The sequence below is a fragment of the Vipera ursinii genome, assembly GCF_947247035.1.
Source record: "Vipera ursinii genome assembly, chromosome: 4".
Lineage (NCBI taxonomy): Eukaryota > Metazoa > Chordata > Lepidosauria > Squamata > Viperidae > Vipera > Vipera ursinii.
In genome coordinates this window covers 119,256,296-119,277,026 of record NC_139514.1, presented here as the reverse complement: position 1 = coordinate 119,277,026, position 20,731 = coordinate 119,256,296, and the positions used below count along the sequence as shown (strand labels likewise).

At 44.6% G+C, this 20,731-nt stretch overlaps 1 protein-coding gene across 1 annotated transcript in view; it reads left to right on the top strand.

The window, feature by feature from the left end:
* The window catches only part of GTF2F2 (general transcription factor IIF subunit 2), a 67,792-nt gene that overhangs the window by 11,979 nt on the left and 35,082 nt on the right, over positions 1-20,731 (top strand). The window contains exons 4-5 of the mRNA XM_083362355.1: positions 1,374-1,518; positions 16,885-16,923. Of these exons, the coding sequence (XP_083218481.1) occupies positions 1,374-1,518; positions 16,885-16,923 (184 nt within the window). The remainder of the gene's footprint in view (positions 1-1,373; positions 1,519-16,884; positions 16,924-20,731) is intronic.

The following is a 20,731-nucleotide window of genomic DNA, read 5'->3' as shown; positions in this document are numbered from 1 at the left end:
TTTATGAAGGAAACCGATCTATTTCTGAGTAACGATGGAGTGATCATAGGCTGCCCCATTGAACGTAGTAATTTGATTACTCACCGTTTCCCAAGGAAGGGCTTAAGGGATGGGCTAGGAAGAGCCTTTGCAAAATAGCAAACAGAATAAAATGATGCTTTCTTCAGCTCAGCCCTCTACTTTTTTTCTGGATAGGGAAATGGAGGGAAAGGAAGAGCTAAGCCAAAGAGAGAGAGAGTAATTTTGAAGCCAAGGTTTAATTCAGAAGGGGGCTCTGAAGGCTAATAGGGCCGAGAGACTAAATGATCACGCAGAGATGGAAAAACTGAATTTCCATACATATTAACTCCTTACCCAGCAGGCCGTCTCCAAGCTGTCACTCTGGACTGAAATAAATCAGAATGAATTACACCCGGCAATCAAATTCTGCCCTTCTCCTACGCAGCAACGGTGTAACGATGTATTAAATATATAACATGCATTTTTGAAGGGCTCCCGAAGTGGCTTTTTAGCCATAAAACAAAGGGATCGTCTTTTGGGGAGGCCGGATTTGAAATTCCAGTCACGTCTCCCTACCGGCTGCATCTGACAAAGCAACGGCTTATCCTTTAAATTGTGTGGGACAGTTCATGCCCTCGTCCAGAGGCATTTTCTCCCTGTCTTAGAGAAGATGGCATGGGTAGTTTCCGACTTACGACCACAGTGGGACCTCCGGATTCATGTTGCTAAGGAAGGCAGTTGTTAAGCAAATTTTGTCCCGTTTTTATGGCTTTCCCCACCACGCTTCTTGAGCGAATCACTGCAGTTGATAAATTAGTAACCTGGTTTTTAGGTGAACCTGGCTTGTCCGAAGGTTGCCAAAGGGGGTCAACTGATCTTGGAACACAGCCACGGTATGAGTCAGTTGCTAAGCATCTGGATTTTGGTCACATGACCACAGGGATGCCATAAAGTTCGTTAAGTGTGAAAAACGGTCCCGAGTCCATTTTTCCAATGCCATTGTAACTTTGGTCACTAAACGGGCAGTTGTAAGTCAAGGACTGCCTCCATATTGCCATTGCCAAGCATCCAAAGTTTGATCACGGGACCCTGGGGGATGCTGCTGCAACGGTGGTAAGTCTGAAAAACATTTTTTTCGGTGCCGTTGTAACTTCAAACGGGCACTTAAATGAAGGGTGATAAATCAAGGATTTGCTGTACTGCATGGTGACCCTGATCCATTTGCCCCCAGGTGTTGATTGGATGAAAGGCTGTTAAGATTAGGACTCCCCTGTGGTGGGAGGCAGCCAAATGGTTCACCCACCCGCCTCCAGATCTTGCAAGCACCCACCGAGCCTCTTTCATAAATGTGAAACGTTGTTTTCCGTTGTCAGGTATCTTTCACCTTGAACGAAGACCTTGCAAACATCGACGGTATTGGGGGGAAGGCAACGTCCATCAGTGCGCCCAGAGACCACCCCTTTCTTTTACAAAATGTGGGAGGACAGACCCTAACCGTCTTTACCGAGAGCTCTGGAGGTAAGCGGGATGGGATGGATGGACAGACGGATGGATGGATGGATAGATAGATAGATATGATAGATATAGATAGATATGAGATAGATAGATGTTAGATAAATAAGATAGATATGATAGATGATGTTCTGTACCAGCCTGCTACCGGCCTTGCAGAAAAGGCAACTCCTTTACAGACGGCAAGAGGCTGGAATACGTCTGCCAAATTTATTACAAAAACAAACAAAACATGAACCAAGATACCGGAGCTTTGAAACACTATCTGAGCGGTTGCTTTCAGCAAACCAGCCCTCCCCACACAAGTCCTTTATAAAGAGTTCAGGGCGTGGCTTCTCTCTCCCTCCTTCCGAGAAGCCCCATTGCCTTCCTCTGTTTACTCCTACTTGACTGCCTCCTGCGTCGGGTGTCCTTGAACAGGGCCAGCTGTGGGTCATCTTCATCCACGCTGTCAGGCTCACACAGCTGGGTCTCCACCAGGTGAGAGGGGCCTGGCTGGGGGCTCTGCGGAGCCTCAAAGCCATCATCAGCAAGTTCTTCAACACCCCCCTCCTCCCCCTCATCTGAGTCATCCGACCCAACTGCCGAACCCACAGGCTGACCCTGAATCACAACAGATGATAAGATATGATAGTTATAGATAGATGATAGATATAGCTAGATATGATAGATACATAGATAGCTGGATATGATAGATATAGATAGATATGAGACAGATGATAGATAAGATTTGATAGATGATAGATATAGACAGATAGCTAGATATGATAGATAAGATGGATAGATAAGATGGATGGATAGATAAGATAACCTTTATTGTCATTTTTTTTTTACTGTGGGCACAACGGCACACATCAAAAATGAAATTTAGTTGCCCGCTCTCAAAGTGAAACTATATGATATGATAGATATAGATATGATTAGATGGATGGATGGATGGATGGATGGATGGATAGATAGCTAGATATGATAGATATAGATAGATATTAGATAGATGTTAGATAAGATAGCTATGATAGATGATGATATAGATGATAGATGATAGATATAGATAGATATGATAGATACATAGCTACATATAGATATAGATAGATATGAGATAGCTGATAGATATGATAGATGATAGATAGAGATAGATAGACAGATAGCTAGATATGATAGATAAGATAGATGGATAGATAAGATAACCTTTATTGTCATTTTTTTTTTACTGTGGGCACAACGGCACACATCAAAAATGAAATTTAGTTGCCCGCTCTCAAAGTGAAACTATATGATATGATAGATATAGATATGATTAGATAGATGGATGGATGGATAGATAGATAGACTTTATTGACATTTTTTACTGTGGGCACACTGGCACACATAAAAAATGAAATTCTGTTGCCTGCTTCCAAAAGTGTACACATACACCACACCTGTATACCTACATATGTATATACCTACACCCTTACATATAAATAAATACAAATATTAATCACTGCCCATCTTGAATACATAACGGAAAGAGGAGAGTTCACAGGGTTGATGGTCTGTGGAACAAAACTGGCAGAATCTGGATGTTCTGCTTCGGATACCCCGAAGCCCCCACCTCCCAGAAGGTAACAAGGAAAACAGGTCGTGAAGAAGGTGTGTAGCGTCCCAGACAATCCTGTGGACCTTGCTCAAGCAATGCTTGTATGCCACATCCTGGATGGGAGGGAGGGAACTGCCAATGATCTTTTCTGCCGTCCTCACCACTCTCTGCACCGCCTTCCTGTCCGAAGCAGGGATGCTTCCAAACCAGACCGCGATGCCCTATGACTGGATGCTCTCGATCATCCCTAAACTGGCAAAATTGCAGATGATATATATCGACCGTCTCGTTTGGCACATTCAACAAAAAGAAACTCCTGGATCTTTAGATTGACCAAGAGCGTAGCTTTTTTTTTGAAAGATCCATCTAGGCACAGCGGAAGCAAAAAGAATTCTGGTTTTTTTTCCCCTGTGAAAATCCACATAGGTAACCCCCCCCCTTTTCCCCCTCCAGGCCACCCACAGTTCATAGTTTACCAATTGAGTTCTTTTGCTTTGGGAAAAACCGTCTGCACCACCCATAGATTCTTTATAGTAGATAATGCCTTTCCAGCCGCAGGTTAATTTGATTTTGCAACCTTGTTTGAAGCATCCTGGGCTGTAGGGAATCACCGTGAAAGGTAAAAGAGTCAGCTAGCCTGAATCCGAACTGAAATTCTAGACTAGAGGATGAACATGATGATGAATAAGTTGGGATCTGGTTTGCTGTAAGCTGGAGCAGGTGGGGATCTAAGACGGATTAAAGCCTAAAACCTCACAGCGTTCTGTGTCGTTTCTAGGCATGACCCAACAACAACAACAATAACTTTATTGTCACTTTGAACGTACACCAATTGGCATACATCAAAATGAAATTTTGTTACAGCTCTCAAAGGGTCACCACCTCTGGTGGTATACACTCCTTGTGCGTGGCCAGCTCAAGTTTCAGACGGTCCATTTTAGTCTCTAGGGAGCGAACGATGGCAAACAGGACAGATGGAAACAGAGCTCCATGTGGACAAGCCCTGAAATTAGCTTGTATTCCTGCACGACAACCTCTCCTCCTTTCCTTTTTCTGATCCTGTCTCTTCCACCTTTTCCTTGCTTCTTTTCGCCCCTGGAGCACGCTGCTGCCACTGCCGCCACCAACTCCTCCAAAAGCCTCTCTCTCTTCCTCTGGGCCTGCCGACAGCCTCATCCAGTTCCTTCACCCAAAGGTGCTTTTCAAAAGAAAACTGGACTTTCCAAGTTTTTTTTTCCTTGAGAACATTTCGCTTCTCGGAATTGAAGCTTCAGTTCTGTTGTGATTCAGGGTCAGCCTGTGGGTTCGGCAGTTAGGTCAGATGACTCAGAGGAGGAGGGGGGTGTTGGAGAGCTTGCTGAGGGGGTTGGAGATCTTGCTGATGAGAGCCCTCAGCCAGGCCCCTCCCACCTGGTCACGACGGAGACCCAGCTGTGTGAGCCTGACAGCATGGATGAAGATGACCCACAGCTGGCCCTGTTCAAGGACGCCCGACGCAGGAGGCAGTCAATCAGGAGTAAACAGAGGAAGGCAATGGGGCACCTCGGAAGGAGGCAGAGAGAAGCCACGCCCTGAACTGTATAAAAGGGGAATGCGTGGGAGGGCTGGTTTGCTGAAGGCAACCGCTTGAAAAGCTCCTGTTTCTTGGTTCGTGTCTTGTTCCATTCGTTTTTGTATCAATAAATTTGGCAGGCTTAATTCCAGCCTCTTGCCTTCTTGTAAAAGGGGTTGTCCCTGCCTTTTCTGCAGGGCTGGTAGCAGGCTGGTACAGAACAAGTTCTGAGAAGCGAGATGTTTTTGAAGGAAAAAAGAACCCAAGCCGTCTAACTGCCTTTTGAAAAGGGCCTTTGGGATGGTCGTGACCAACCGTGGATGCTCCCAACACTGGAGGTTTTCAAGAAGAGACCGGCCAGCCATTTGTCTGAAGTGGTCTAGGGCAGTGATGGCGAACCTTTTAGAGACCGAGTGCCCAAACTGCAACCCAAAACCCACTTAGGCATCGTCGGGTGCCGGGTGGGCGTGGCTCACTGGGTGGGCGTGGCTGCGGTGGTAACGGCCGACTGGGTGGGACTGAAAAGTTCCATCGACCAATTCCGACTTTGCGAGATCTTTTTTTTTCCCCCGTGAGAATTTGAAATTGATTGAACCTTTTTTTTCCCCCGACACGGCGGTGGAGGCCTAAAGCGAAAAGGGTTTATAAAAGCCAGCTGAAGGCCCAGGACTGGGGCGACGGCGCGCGTGCCCACAGAGAGGGCTCTGCGTGCAATCTATAGTATGCGTGCCATAGGTTCGCCAACATGGGTCTAGGGCAGGGGTAGGCAACCTCGGCTCTTTTATGACTCATGGACTTCAACTCCCAGAATTCCTGAGCCAGCTTGGCTGGCTCAGGAATTCTGGGAGTTGAAGTCCATGAGTCATAAAAGAGCCGAGGTTGCCTACCCCTGGTCTAGGGCTTGCAATAGTGGTGAATATCTGCAGCTCGGGTGTAGGATGAGGGCGAAGGTTTGTTGTCTGAGCTTAGGGGTTAGTTTCTGAACCCACAAGCTTCAAGAGCAAACCTTCACCCTCTTGGTATAGGGTCTCCTGCTTGAGCAGTGGGTTAGACTAGAAGACCTCTAAGGTCCCTTCCAACTCCTCTCTCCTTTACCCTACCCTACCCTACTCTACTCTCTATTCCTATTCTAGGCATGAGTTCGTCTTAAGCAGAAGGTTTCATGCTGAAAACTGTAGTTTCTCTCACACTTATTCAGCTGGTGCTCTCGCACTGTGGTCTAAAGCTGTCCAAATACCTTACATTGAAAATCTTAGCTTGACTAGGGTTCATCCGATATAATTCGGCTAGAAAACCTAGCTTATTGAGCTGCTCTCAAGGTTATATTCCCCTTCCTTCCTTCCTTCCTTTCTTCCTTCCTTCCTTCCTTCTTTACATAACCTCCCTCCCTCCCTCCTTCCTTCCTACCTTCCCTCCTTCCTTATCCTTCCTCCCATAACCATCCTTCCTTCCTTCCTTCCTTCCTTCCTTCCTTCCTTCCTTCCTTCCTTCCTTCCTTCCTTCTTTACATAACCTCCCTCCCTCCCTCCCTCCTTCCTTCCTACCTACCTTCCCTCCTTCCTTATCCTTCCTTCCATAACCTTCCTCCCTCCCTCCCTCCCTCCCTCCTTCCTTCCTTCCTTCCTTCCTTCCTTCTTTCCTTCCTTCTTTCCATAACCTACCTCCCTCCTTCCTTCCTACCTTCCCTCCTTCCTTATCCTTCCTTCCATAACCAACCTTCCTTCCTTCCTTCCTTCCTTCCTTCCTTCCTTCCTTCCTTCCTTCCTTCCTTCCTTCCTTCTTTACATAACCTCCCTCCCTCCTTCCTTCCTTCCTACCTTCCCTCCTTCCTTATCCTTCCTTCCATAACCTTCCTCCCTCCTTCCTTCCTTCCTTCCTTCCTTCCTCCCTCCCTCCCTCCCTCCCTCCCTCCCTTGGAAATCCTTTGATACCTTGTCCTCTTTAAAACCCAGCTTGACTTTCACCTAAGCTGGGAGGCTGCCGTGATGTGCCTAGTTCAGAATGCCTGGCAGATATTTTCTGGGCTTATGGAAAGCAAATCTGACTTGAGTTCTGTGTGAAGTTCTGAGAAAACGCATTTTGATTTGTCTGCTTTCTCTGGGGAGTTGAAATCATAGCACCCTTCAAGGTAAAATTCCGCTCACAGGCAAGCCCATGATGAAGCAAAAGCCTCCTGGGTCACCAGTCCTTCATGTAACTCAATTAGTGAGGAGGGAGGAGGAGGAGGAGGAGGAGGAGGAGGAGGAGGAGGAAGAGGAGGCGGCTGGGTGGGATTTGCTGAGAGTTCTCCCGCCTTGCAGAAGCTCCCCAAACTTTAAGCTGTTCGTAACATCTTTTCCGTAAGGAATTCTGCATTTCCCTTCCCCACCCCTCTCTTTCTTCCTCTCTGTGTTTGGATGGTCGGTGTTTCAGGGCTGTCAATGATTGAACTATTACTTGTTTTATGTACATTAACAGTTTTAATCCATTATCATTTAGGTCAGCTTTCTCGGTAGGCAAAGCGTGGTAAAAAAAAGATTAAGGAGCAGTTTAATATTTTGCAATAGCGGAATGCAATTTCTTTTTTTTTTTTAAAAAAAGACCAGAGTGTTAGCTGGTGGAGGGGAAGACCCAGTTATTATCTTTGCTGGGCTGTTTTGCTGTTTGTGCATGAAATATAAACCATGTTTTTGTTCTGCGAAAATCACCATATGTACATGACCGGTTGCCATGCAACAGTCCAATTTTTGCTACCCATTTAGTTTGCCTTTAAGGCTGCTCCATTTCTAGATTTTGGGGAATATATTTCAATATTAACCAGACAGAGGCTGGGCAAATTGTGCATTCCCCCCCCACACACACACACAAATAGAGAGTCACAGTATAATCTGGTGAACAAGGGTATTTAATCTGCAATAAAACAGACACGTTTAGCTGCTTAGCAGTAGACCTGCCCTGTTGACGAGTCAAAGGGTTTAGAGTACAGGTTAGTCCTCGGCTTACAACAATTTGTTTAGTGACCGCTCAAAGTTACCAAGGCACTGAAAAAAAGGGACTCGTGACCATTTTTCACATTTACGACCGTTGCAGTCTCCCCGTGGTCACGCGATCAAAACTCAGACGCTCGGCAGCTGACTCGTACTGACGAGGGTTGCAGCGTCCCGGGGGGTGTCACGCGATCCCCTTTTGCGACCTTCCAGCAAGCAAAGTCAATGGGGAAGCTCGGCTCACTTGACAACCGTGTGACTAACTTATCAGCTGCAGAGGTTCACTTAGCGACAGTGGCAAGAAAAGTCGTAAAACAGGGCCAAATTCACTGGAGACTCAAACCTACGAAGAACGGCTGCGGGACTTGGGTTTGGCTAGTCTAAAGACAAGAAATAGGGGAGACAGGATAGCAGGGCTCCAGCATTTGAGGGGCTGCCCCAAAGAAGAGGGAGTCAAGCTGTTCTCCAAAGCCCCCGTAGGCAGAACAAGAAACAACGGAGGGAAACTCAACAAGGAGAGAAGCAACCTGGAACTAAGGAGAAACTTCCTGACAGTGAGGACAATTAACCAGTGGAACAACCTGCCTCCAGAAATTGTGGGTGCTCCAACCCTGGAGGTTTTTAAGAAGAGACTGGACAGCCATTTGTCTGAAATGGTTTAGTAGGGTCTCCTGCTCAAGCAGGGGGCTGGACTGGAAGACCTCCAAGGTCCCTTCCAGATTCTATTCTATTCTATTCCTGTTCTGTTCTGTTCTAGTCTAGTCTAGTCTAGTCTAGTCTAGTCTAGTCTAGTCTAGTCTAGTCTAGTCTACAGTCTGTTCTGTTCTATTCCTATTCCTATTTATTTCTATTTTATTCTTTTCTATTATTTCTGTTCTGTTCTGTTCTATTCTATTTCTATTCTATTCCATTCCATTCCATTCATATTTTCTGTTCTGTTCTGTTGCTTTCAGAGGTTCTGGGAGCTTCATCACTGGAAGCTTTCAAGAAAGACTGGAAGCCATCTGTCAGAAATGGTATAGGGTCTTCTGCTTAAGCAGGGGGTTGGACCAGATGACTTGCAAGGTCCTTCCAACTCTGTTTACCCTACCCTACCCTACCCTACCCTACCCTACCCTACCCTACCCTATCCTATCCTATCCCACTCTACTCTACTCTACTCTACTCTATTTTCCATATTCCCTTAACAAATGTCTCCCTTAGCAACAGAGACATTTGGGATTCAGCTGTGGTCTTAAGCCGAGGACTACCTGTGACTGGTTGGAGGAGAGCTGTGTTAGCCTATGATGGCCAGCCCTTCCGGAGAGGCCAGACTAGCAAACCAATGGCATGTAAATCAATGTTATGTTATAGTAAATCGGTAGGAGCAGACCTTTACAAATTTGAACCGGCTTCTCCCCTCTTTCCTTTTAGAGAGGCCTTATCTGAGATGTTTACTCACTGCTGTCTTCTTGTTCCAGACTCAGACCTCTTCTTATCTGACCTTTGATAGTGGCTCTCCTTCCTTTTCCCCAAGGCCTTTCCACTCTGACAGCCCAAAATCAGCTTTTCTGAGTCACCAGGGCTGCTGCGTTGACAAGCCTATAAAGCAGCACAGAGTCTGACTGTAGAAATAATAATAGTAATAATAATAATAATAATAATAATAATAATAATAATAATAATAATAATAATAATAATTAATAATAATAATAATAATAATTTAAAGAGATACCTGGTTGATAGCTGGGATGCTGGCAGCAACCCGTGTCAACCATTGGTGCCAGTCAGTTTGAGTGTTCGGTTGACTGAGTTTCATGTTTTATGAATAAAAGCTTTATAATATGTTGATGATGATGATGATGATGGAAGGGACCCTGGAGGTCATCTAGTCCAACCCCTTGCTCAGGCAGGAAACCCTATATACCATTTCAGACAAATGGCCGTCCATATGTTCTGGATGGAAGCTAAAAGCATGTAGGTATAACTTTCAGCACTTAGACTTTTATCCCGCTTCCCAGCCCACTCTAAACACTTTACAGAGTCAGCCTATATTGCCGCCAACAATCTGGGTCCCCTTTATAAATAGAGTACCGATTCTGCCTGTTTCCAGAACTTTCCCACTCTTGTCTTTCCTCACCCACCCTGAGACTACTACTTCCCACAGTTGGGAAGCTCCAGTTAACAGGTAGTTCAACAAACACCCGGCCCATACTCTCATCTTTGGTGGACATGCCCTAAAGCCAATAGATTTTGGTCAAGAACGCACACATGGTTAGAGAAAATGACTAAAAAAACACATGGATTTTAAGCCAACATTATTTTTCTTAGGTATAATTGTAGGGAATTATGAGAAGGAGTGTGTCTGCTTAATGTTACGTGTATTAACTGCAGTGAGAATTGCCTTTGCTCAACATTGGAAGGATGAAGAATTGCCGGTGGTGGAAGAGATAAATGAAGAAAATTTTAAATTGTGCAGTAATGGACAGACTTGGCACTAAAAATGAAAGAGAAAGAAAATTCAGATTACTTTACAACACGGGATACATTTTATTGGTGGCTAGAAAAAAACGAGGTAGAGAGAAAGGAGCTTACAATGTATTAGTAAACTAAACGTTGGAACCCAGATAAAGTATAAAGGATATGTGATTACAAAAAAAATTAATGAAATATTGAAAGAAGGAAAAAGGGTAATTCAAAAGACTCCACTTGCAATCCTAGAAAAAATCTGGTTGTAATGGACTAGCTGTAGGAGAAGGGCTGGCTGAACGTGGGGGCGGGTGGAGTCAAAAAAGGGCTCAGCCTAGAATCCCTACGTAGCCACAAGCAAAAACTAAGTCCTACCTCCCGTGATTTCAGCTGCTCCTTACCTAACTCCTAGCAGGTGCTAACCATTAGTTGAGAAGATTCCTCTGCATAAATATCTCGGCAATAAATCAGTTTGATTGGACCTTCCCGTGCAGTACCCAGTCTTTCGCAGCTGACGCTGGCCCAATTAATAGTCTTTTATGTGTACTTCCGCGCTCACATTTCCTCTGCAAACCTCCTGCGCTGCTTTCCTGCTGTATTAGCAGCAGAGGTTGAAATCTTGGAGAAAAATACACACCTACTACGTGTTTAAAAATAACATAGCCACAACCTCTAGCCCTTGCCCACATCTCTTGCCTACTGTGCAGCCGGAGCCCGTGTGTTGGAAATGTGATTTATCTGCTTGTTTATTGGCATGCTTTCCTTCCACCCTCCCTCTCCCCTCTCGCTTGGCTCACCTTTGTGGGTTGACAACACACAATGTGAGATGATTTAATTGCCCATCCGGCGGACTATTTTGTTTCTCAGCCTCTCCAGCAGCTGCAGAAACGATTGGAGAAGTCGTGTCTTTCTCTCTTTTTCCTCCAGAGAGAGGGGAAAATATTTCTGCAGCTCAGCTGGTCCTCCACTTTCAACGGTTCATTTAGTGATGGTTCGAAGTTACCATGGCAACCGGAAAAAAAGCGACCTATGGCCATTTCCCACACTTTTAACGACCATTGCAGCATCCCCCATGGGTCACGTGATCAACACTCAGACGCTTGGCGACTGACTCGCATTTACGATGGTTGTAGTGTCGTCCCCGTGGGTCATGCGATCCCCTTTTTTGTGACCTTTTGACAAGCAAAGTCAATGGGGAAGCCCGGTTCACTTAACAACCGTGCGGCTGGCTTAACAGCTGAAGAGGTTCACTTTGCAACTGCGGCAAGGAAGGTCGTAAAATGCCGTGAAACTCACTCTGCTGCCTTAGCAAGAGAAATTTTGGGCGCAGTTATCATAAGAGACGGACACCCTGTGGATGAAAACAAATGTATGTTGTACACTTGTGAGTGGAAGCAACTAAATTTCATTTTTAATGTGTGCCATTATGCCCACAGGAAAAAATGACAAGGTTGTCTGTCTGTCTGTCTATCTATCTATCTCTCTATCTTTCTCTCTCTCTCTCTCTCTCTCTCTCTCTATCTATCTATCTATCTATCTATCTATCTATCTATATATATATCTACCTACCTACTTACCTACTATCAATCATCTATCATCTCTTTGTTGTTGTTAGTTGTGAAGTCGTGTCCGACCCATCGCGACCCTATGGACCACGTTCCTCCAGGCCTTCCTGTCCTCTACCATCTTCTGGAGTCCATTTAGGCTCACGCCTCCTGCTTCAGTGACTCCATCCAGCCACCTCCTCTGTCGTCCCCTTCTTCTCTTGCCCTCAGCCTTTCCCAGCATTAGGCTCTTCTCCAGTGAGTCCTTCCTTCTCATTAGGAGGCCAAAGTATTTGAGTTTCAGCTTCAGGATCTGGCCTTCTAAAGAGCAGTCAGGATTGACCTCCTCTAGGACCGACCTGTTTGATCGCCTTGCAGTCCAAGGGACTCGCAGGAGTCTTCTCCAGCACCAGAGTTCAAAGGCTTCAATTCCCTGGCGCTCGGCCTTTCTTACGGTCCAACTGTCACTGCCATACATTGCAACTGGGAAGACCATAGCCTTGACTATACGCACTTTTGTTGGCAGGGTGATGTCTCTGCTTTTTAGTGTGCTGTCTAGATTTGCCATGGCTTTCCTCCCCAGGAGCAAGCGTCTTTTAATTTCTTGGCTACAGTCCCCATCTGCAGTGATCTTGGAGCCCATCTCTATCATCTATTAATCATCTATCATCTATATCTATATCTATATCTATATCATCTTTATCAATCATCTATCATCTCTTATCATCTATCAAACATCTATCATCTATATCTACCTACCTACCTATCTATCTGATGGTTATATACTCCACTAACCTATCTTTTCTTTTAAAAAAAACTTGTACTAAGATCACAATTCTGATGGGAAGTATTTTTGTAATTCCTTTGTATATTTCATGAATAATTTATCTCTTCTACCTGCTAATCTAACTTAACTCTTATTGATTGGAGCAACGTTGATAGTTGGTGATGTGGCTACCCTTGCCATATCTTTTTTGGGGCCGCCTGTTCTGGGCTCCAGTTTTAAACCCATTCTGCATTTGGCTGCTGGTGGTCCCCTGCGGACTGTCTGCCAGCCGACAGCGAAGTTGTCACGGCTTGTGTTCTGCATGAATAAGTGAAAGAGGGCTAAGTGACCTGGTTCACGTTACGGTTGTGTTACGGATGTCTTTGTGGTTGAGGCACACTCTTAATTTCAGCAATCTATTTGTAAATGTCATGATAGGATGGCTGTGACTTTTAAAAGGGAAGCGAGTTAAGGATTCAGAAGTGGTCGTGGAGATAATTGCTCCCACAAGAGCTTGGATATAATGTGACTTGTTAAAGCTACGACACCACCGTTAAGACCTTTTCTCTTGCAAGGACAGGTGTTCTCCCTAATACTTATGTTCTGTACCAGCCTACTACCGGCCCTGCAGATAAGGCAGGGACAACCCCTTTACAAGAAGGCAAGAGGCTGGAACTAAGCCTGCCAAATTTATGGATACAAAAGCAAACAGAGCAAAAACAAGACACGAACCAAGAAACAGGAGCTTTTCAAGCGGTTGCCTTCAGCAAACCAGCCCTCCCACGCATTCCCCTTTTATACAGTTCAGGGCGTGGCTTCTCTCTGCCTCCTTCCGAGGTGCCCCATTGCCTTCCTCTGTTTACTCCTGATTGACTGCCTCCTGCGTCGGGCGTCCTTGAACAGGGCCAGCTGTAGGTCATCTTCATCCACGCTGTCAGGCTCACACAGCTGAGTCTCCGTCGTGATCAGGTGGGAGGGGCCTGGCTGAGGGCTCTCATCAGCAAGCTCTCCAACCCCCTCAGCAACCTCTCCAACACCCCCCTCCTCTTCCTCTGAATTGTCCGACCCAACTGCCGAACCCACAGGCTGACCCTGAATCACAACAACTTAAAAGGAAATGGTGCATTGTTTTATCAAAAGAGACCCAGACGATCCTCGACCTGCTTAGGAAGAAATGGATGGGCCCAGCTAAGGGTGGGAGAAGTGATGCTCAAAACGTCCCCATGAAAGATATTGCAATACCTCCAGGGCTTCTTCTTGGCTCAAGACACATTGAAACAAAGGCAGGTTTACAGCTTTCATAATTCACTTTCTGAACTAAAAGCTTGACTCACGCACCCGTCTCCGATTCAAAATCTAGCTGGCAAAACATGGTTGGAGAGCCTAATGATCTGAGACCAGAACTCCTATCTTGCACTCTTATCGTCTTCTGTGTCATGGCCCTGAAAGTTCACGTAGTATCAGTGCTATTAGCACTGATGATGTTACCTAGTTGGGTCATGAAAACGTCTGCAAGAAAATAATCAAGATCAGAGAGCACCAAGGATCCCATAATCCTCCTCCTCCTCCTCCTCCTCCTCCTCCTCCTCTACAAACTGTACTTCCTTCTAACGCTGATGATGTCACCTAGTTGGGTCATGAAACATCTGCAAGAGAACAAGCTCAATACCAAGGATCTCCCCTTCCTCCTCCTCCTCCTCCTCCTCCTCCTCTCTCCCCCTCTTCCTCTCCACAAACCCCACTTCCTTGTAGCACTGATGATGTTACCTAGTTTGGCTAATGAAACGTCTGCAAAAAATAACCAAGCTCAGAGAGCACCAAGGACCCCTCATTTCAACCCTGAGCTACAAATGTTCTCCTTTGTTAGTTCACACCCTCTCAGAGCTTTTGGCAAAGCTGAGATAACATCATCTCACAACTCTTAAGTTTCCATTTGAACGCCCTTAACCTTATCCACTTGATTGCGAGAGTTGGACCATAAAGAAGTTTGAGCGCCAAAGAATGGAGGCTTTCGAACTGTGGTGTTGGAGAAGACTCTTCAGAGTCCCCTGGGCTGCAAGGAGATCCAGTCGGTCGATCCTAAAGGAAACCAACCCTGACCGCCCTTCGGAAGAACAGAGACCAAAGCTGAAGCTCAAATATTTTGGCTGCCAGATGAGAAGAGAGGAACTTTTGGAGAAGACCGATGTTGAGAAAGATGGAAGGCCGAAGGAGAAGGCGGAGGAAGAGACGGTTAGATGGTGTCCTTGACACGATGAAGATGAATTTGGGCAAACTCCAGGAGACAGCGGGGAGGCCGGGCACGCTGTGGTGCATGGTGGTTGCGAAGAGTCAGACACAATGCCTTGGTAAGGCCACACCTGGAATACGGCATCCAGTTTTGGTCACCATGATGTAAAAAAGATGTCGAGATTCTAGAAAGAGTACAGAGAAGAGCAACAAAGATGATTGGGGGACTGGAGGCTAAAACATATACAGAATGGTTGCTGGAATTGGGTATGTCTAGTCTAATGAAGAGAAGGATGAGGGGGTGACAGGATAGCAGTCTTCCAGTATCTCAGGGGCTGCCCCAAAGAAGAAGGAGCCAAGCTATTCTCCCAAAGCACCTGAAGGCAGAACAAGAAGCAACGGAGGGAAACTAATCAAGGAGAGAAGCAACCTGGAACTAAGGAGAAACTTCCTGACAGTGAGAAAAATTAACCAGTGGAACAACCTGCCTCCAGAAGCTGTGAATGCTCCAACACTGGAGGTTTTTAAGAAGAGACTGGACAGCCATTTGTCCGAAATGGTATAGGGTTTCCTGCCTGAGCAGGGGTGTGGACTAGATGACCTCCAAGGTCCCTTCCATCTTCTTCTTCTTCTTCTTCTTCTTCTTCTTCTTCTTCTTCTTCTTCTTCTTCTTCTTCTTCTTCTTCTTCTTCTTCTTCTTCTTCTTCTTCTTCTTCTAATTCTTCTAATTCTTCTTCTTCTAATTCTTCTTCTTCTAATTCTTCTTCTTCTTCTTCTAATAATTCTTCTTCTTCTTCTTCTTCTTCTTCTTCTTCTTCTTCTTCTTCTTCTTCTTCTTCTTCTTCTTCTTATTATTATTATTATTATTATTATTATTATTATTATTATTATTATTATTATTACAACATGTCTTAGTGACCGAACAAAGACTATGTCCGGTTATCTGACTTGTTAACCACTTGGCATTTTGAGAACCATCTCTTATTGAGTCATCTTAGGAGTCTGGTCTTAATGTTGTTTCTTTATGCTGCACGATACGAAATCTTCCAGGATAAGCCTTCTGTTTATAGGCCTATTTGGGTGGCTCTGTGGCACTTCCTTTTTCATACACACAAATACACGGCAGAAGAAGTATGTGCGATATATAATATATACCAACAATAAAGGAAAACAATAAATCCAGTGATAAGCCTCCGATTTTAAAGTGACTTCCTTTGAGAAGCAGTCATGTTTCCCTTTTACGTGAAGCCTTCATTGCTCTGTTTCAGCCTTCCGGATTTAATGGGAATGTCATTCCCGTTTCTGTAATTAAACCAGCACGGCCGGTGAGTCCAAATTTTAATCCCAGTTGGATACCGCTGGGTTGGAGAAGGCCAATTTCTTTATTGAATAGGCTAACCAACACCCAGAGACTTCTTCAAGCATAACGATATATAAAATCCATTATGTTGATTAAAATAATTGATCATCCAATTTTAGACATTTTTGGCAATAAAACGCAGTAGAACCGTTGAGTTCTTCCTTGTTTTTGCAGTCATGGCTTTTTAGCTTCAGCAATATGTTCTAAACTGCGTTTTCTCAGGGTCTAAGGAGCAGCCATGGAAAATATTTTAACTTTGTGAAGCAGATGACGTTGGGCACCCAAATTTTTTTTTTTAAAAAAAAACCCTACACATTGCAAAACCTGCAGGAACAGATGTATCAATTTTATTTATTTTTCCACGCTTTCTCTGTACTTTATAGCTTGCAGTTTGTTAATATACCCAGCCGTTATCCTCGCTTTTGAAATATGTCATTAAACCTCTTTGCAACCTCAGTTGTTTTCCTTTTGTGTGCTACGACACCCCCCGCCCCCTTATTTTTTATTTTTCCAATCGTTTTTAAGCCATCAACCGTTTCCTCTCATCATACCCCTTGGTTTATGGCAACATTTTGGGCAAACGTGTCCATTGTTTATAGCATGGGAAGAGAATCAGGATAGACTTCCAAGGGACGTTGAATCGGTTGCAGAAAGGCAGGAAATTGAATTTCTATCATAGGAATACACTGAATTTTTCTACTGAGGCATGATGAGCTGACAGCCATAATATAGTATAGACTTAGATTAAAAATAACTGCAGTCTTACAAAGGTGATGCAAGAAAACCATTGAACTGAGCGAGTACCAAGGACCCTATAGTTACAGTCTGTGAGCCGACACCAACTTATAACAGTTAGTAACTAGTGCTAATAGCTAATAACAATGAAGCTGAAAAAAATCCTCACTCTTGTTTTTATCGTTCTTTCTAGAGAGCCAGACAGATGAAAAATCAGACAGCAGCAATAACGGTAAGTAGTGCCTCCAACCTCTTGGATTATGAGGCTAACAATATTCATAACAATTCTTCAATTTTAATGTTGGCGTTAGGCTACCTCTTCAAGCTTCATCCAGAGCATAAGGAGAACCGCTGGGGTGAAAGTATGAATTCAAATGCCTTCATTGCTCTAAATTGCTTAAATTGTTAAAATGCGGTGTTTCTGAAAGAGAGAAGAGTTCCTTAGCATCTTTTAAACGATTTCTGAAACTTAATGAAAGCTTACACCAAGTGCATTTGCTGGCGTTTAAGGCATGGGAAGAAAATGTCCTTCGTTCCTTTCATTTAAATGTTAATAAGCAATTTGCTTACCTTCGGAGAAAAGTTAAGGGAACGCCAGAGACAATAGGTCAGGGGTAGGCAACCTCGGCTCTTTTATGACTCATGGACTTCAACTCCCAGAATTCCTAAGCCAGCTTGGCTGGCTCAGGAATTCTGGGAGTTGAAGTCCATGAGTCATAAAAGAGCCGAGGTTGCCTACCCCTGCAATAGGTACAGTTTTTAGCTATCGTTTTGCAAACCAAATATCCTTTTAAGCATAGGATCTGCAAGGCAGTGTCTCTCCACCTTGACTGCTTGACGATGTGTGGACTTCAACTCCCAGAATTCCCCAGCCAGCATGCTGGCTGGGGGATTCTGGGAGTTGAAGTCCACACATCGTCAACGCTGCCAAAGTTGAGAAAAGCTACTGTAAGTTGTTCTTACAGATCAGGGGTCTTCAAGCTTGGCCCTTTTAGGACTTGTGGACTTCAACTCCCAGAATTCCTCAGCCAGCGTTTTCATTTCACGCTGCAAATGGCCATTTGTTGCCAGATTTCTGTTTTTCAAGAAACTCATCCATCAATCGGGTATCGCATCTGAGAATAACTGGTTGGTTTCAGGTGAAAGGAAGGTTTTTCTGCTGTTTTTTTTTAGTAAGGAGCGACTCACAACTTTTTTTAAAAAAAAAACTCAGTTGCTGTCTTGTTAATATTACTATTTCATTTGAGATTTCTCTGTTTGACTAGCCTCATCAGCATTAGAGGAGGCTGAAACCAAATTTAATGTTCCAAAGGATACCGCTGATACTTCCCAATTTCTCTTCTTTGTGTTTCTAGAGTCAAGACATAATTTTTTTTATTGTCTGGTGCAATCTCTGTCTCTAAATTATTTCTTGGGAAAGAAAGAACAGCTGTAGCTTTTACTCTGTCGTGTTTCATTGTTTTGAGGTTTAGGTCTTGAAATACGCTTTGGAAATGTCCTTTTTGAATATGCATGGCTGCTACCGTTCAACATCTGCCATTTGGTTGTGCTATGTTGCGCTACATAATTCAACAAAATCGCTTTCTGTTGTCCTTGCTGATTCTGCTTTTCAAGTATTTGTGTTTTTGTACCGGTTGTGCAAGAAACAACAGTGAGAACTGGACACGGAACCACTGATTGGTTCACAATTGGGAAAGGAGTCTGGCAAGGCTGTATACTGTCACCCTGCCTGTTTAACTTATATACAGAGCACATCATGAGAAAGGCAGGGTTAGATGAATCAAAAGTTGGAATTAAGGTTGCCGGGAGAAATATCAACAACCTAAGATATGCAGATAATACCACTCTAATGGCAAAAAGTGAAGAGGAACTGAAGAGTCTCTTGTTGCGAGTGAAGAAGGAGAGTGCAAAAGTTGGGTTGAAACTAAACATTAAGAAAACCAAGACCATGGCATCTGGCCCTCTCAATTCCTGGCAAATAGATGGGGAAGAAATGGAGGTAGTGACAGATTTTATTTTCCTGGGCTCCAAGATCACTGCAGATGGGGACTGCAGCCAAGAAATTAAAAGACGCTTGCTCTTGGGGAGGAAAGCCATGGCAAATCTAGACAGCAGACTAAAAAGCAGAGACGTCACCCTGTCAACAAAAGTGCGTATAGTTGAGGCTATGGTCTTCCCACTTGCAATGTATGGCTGCGAAAGTTGTACCATAAGAAAGGCTGAGCGCCAAAGAATTGAGGCCTTTGAACTCTGGTGCTGGAGAAGACTCCTGCGAGTCCCTTGGACTACAAGGCGATCAAACCGGTCAGTCCTAGAGATCAACCCTGACTGCTCTTTAGAGGGCCAGATCCTGAAGTTGAAACTCAGATACTTTGGCCACCTAATGAGAAGGAAGGACTCCCTGGAGAAGAGCCTAATGCTGGGAAAGATTGAGGGCAAGAGAACAAGGGGACGACAGAGAATGAGGTGGCTGGATGGAGTCCCTGAAGCAGTAGGCATGAGCCTAAATGGACTCCAGAAGATGGTAGAGGACAGGAAGGCCTGGAGGAACATAGTCCATAGGGTTACGATGAGTCAGACACGACTTCGCAACTAACAACAACAACAACCGGTTGTGTCATAGGTGAAATATGGTGGTTATCAATGTTACATTACATGGAACAGGTTGAGTTGTATTGTTTACATGTGGTTAGCCATTGTGCATATTTATTATCTCTTTTGAAGTAATTGGGGGGCCTAGCAGTTTGGGGCCACAGATAGTCCTGATATCCCCTATTTCCCCCCCCCCCGATAGCTACTAAATACAAGATCTAATCAGGTTGGTCACCAGGACCAGCGGCTTAGTCTTCTGAGTTTTGGTACTCCTGCTTGAGGCCATCTTCAGGAAACTTCTCTCTACTGGAATGTGTGCTTTGGGTTATTCTATGTGTCATATTTACATGGTGTCTATTTGAGTGTGGTTTCTTATTGGTTGATTAGGGTGTTGATGGCCGACTAGTAAGTTGTTGGTTGTTGTTTCCTTGTGCTGCCAAGCCCTCACCTCCTAAATATTTGATAAGCTGGTGGTAAATCAGCACTCCTGTTTCCCAGGCTTCAATTTCTTCCCTGGCTGTTTTTGTACTTGCTTGTCCAACAATCTTAGTGCGAAATTGAATGTATGTCCTTGTTCATTGCAATGTGAGGTGACCAACGAGTTTGGCTCTCCTTGTCTGATCGCTCGCTTGCGTTCTTGCAGTCTGGTAGTTAGCTTCCTCCCCTGCATAGTCCTACCTAGTCACAGGGGCAATCTATTCAGGGGATCCAGTAGATTACATTAGGAGTACCTCCCACCTCCAAGCGATCATTGCAACCTTTGCTACTAAATACACTCTGTGGTTTGCTAGCATACCTCTAGGAGTAAGCACACAGATGTAGGGATACTTCTGCTCTACAGCCCTCCTTCCAGCATTGTGCCCTAACCTTTACTTGAAATCTTACTTTACATAGCTTATTCCCCAATTGAGTCTCTGCACATTTCTTTTTGTGAAAACGTAACTAACAATATAGTGGTGGCCTAAACGTCATCTTCTTACCTATTCAACATTTTGTTAGTTTTCTGAGTTTACAATTCATAGGTGCTTCGTAAACAACGTGTTGTCTGGGTCCATTTGTTTTATTGAACAATACATATTAAATTCCTAACGAGAAGCTGTTTTTTTGGGAGGGGCTTTTATCGTGAGTTAGATTTTGCGAAGGATCACGTGTCGGCATAAATATTTGTGGACGCGTGGAGGGGAGGTGGTCCAGTTTGCCTGACCGCCCATGGCGAATTGGCCATCTGTGTAGAGCTGCTACACAAACGGACTTCCCTATTACCGAGATGTTCCATTTCAATGTCGTGAGGTTCCTGCAGAACTGAGCAAAGTGTCCTTGGCTAGTTGTCTTCTTCGGTTGGGGTTGTCCAGGACCATTAATTACCCTCGTTCATTTTGCTAAAAAGGAGACAGCTTTGGCTTTCCGACTCTCTGGGAACGAGACGGAAGGTTTTATTGTGACAGGTT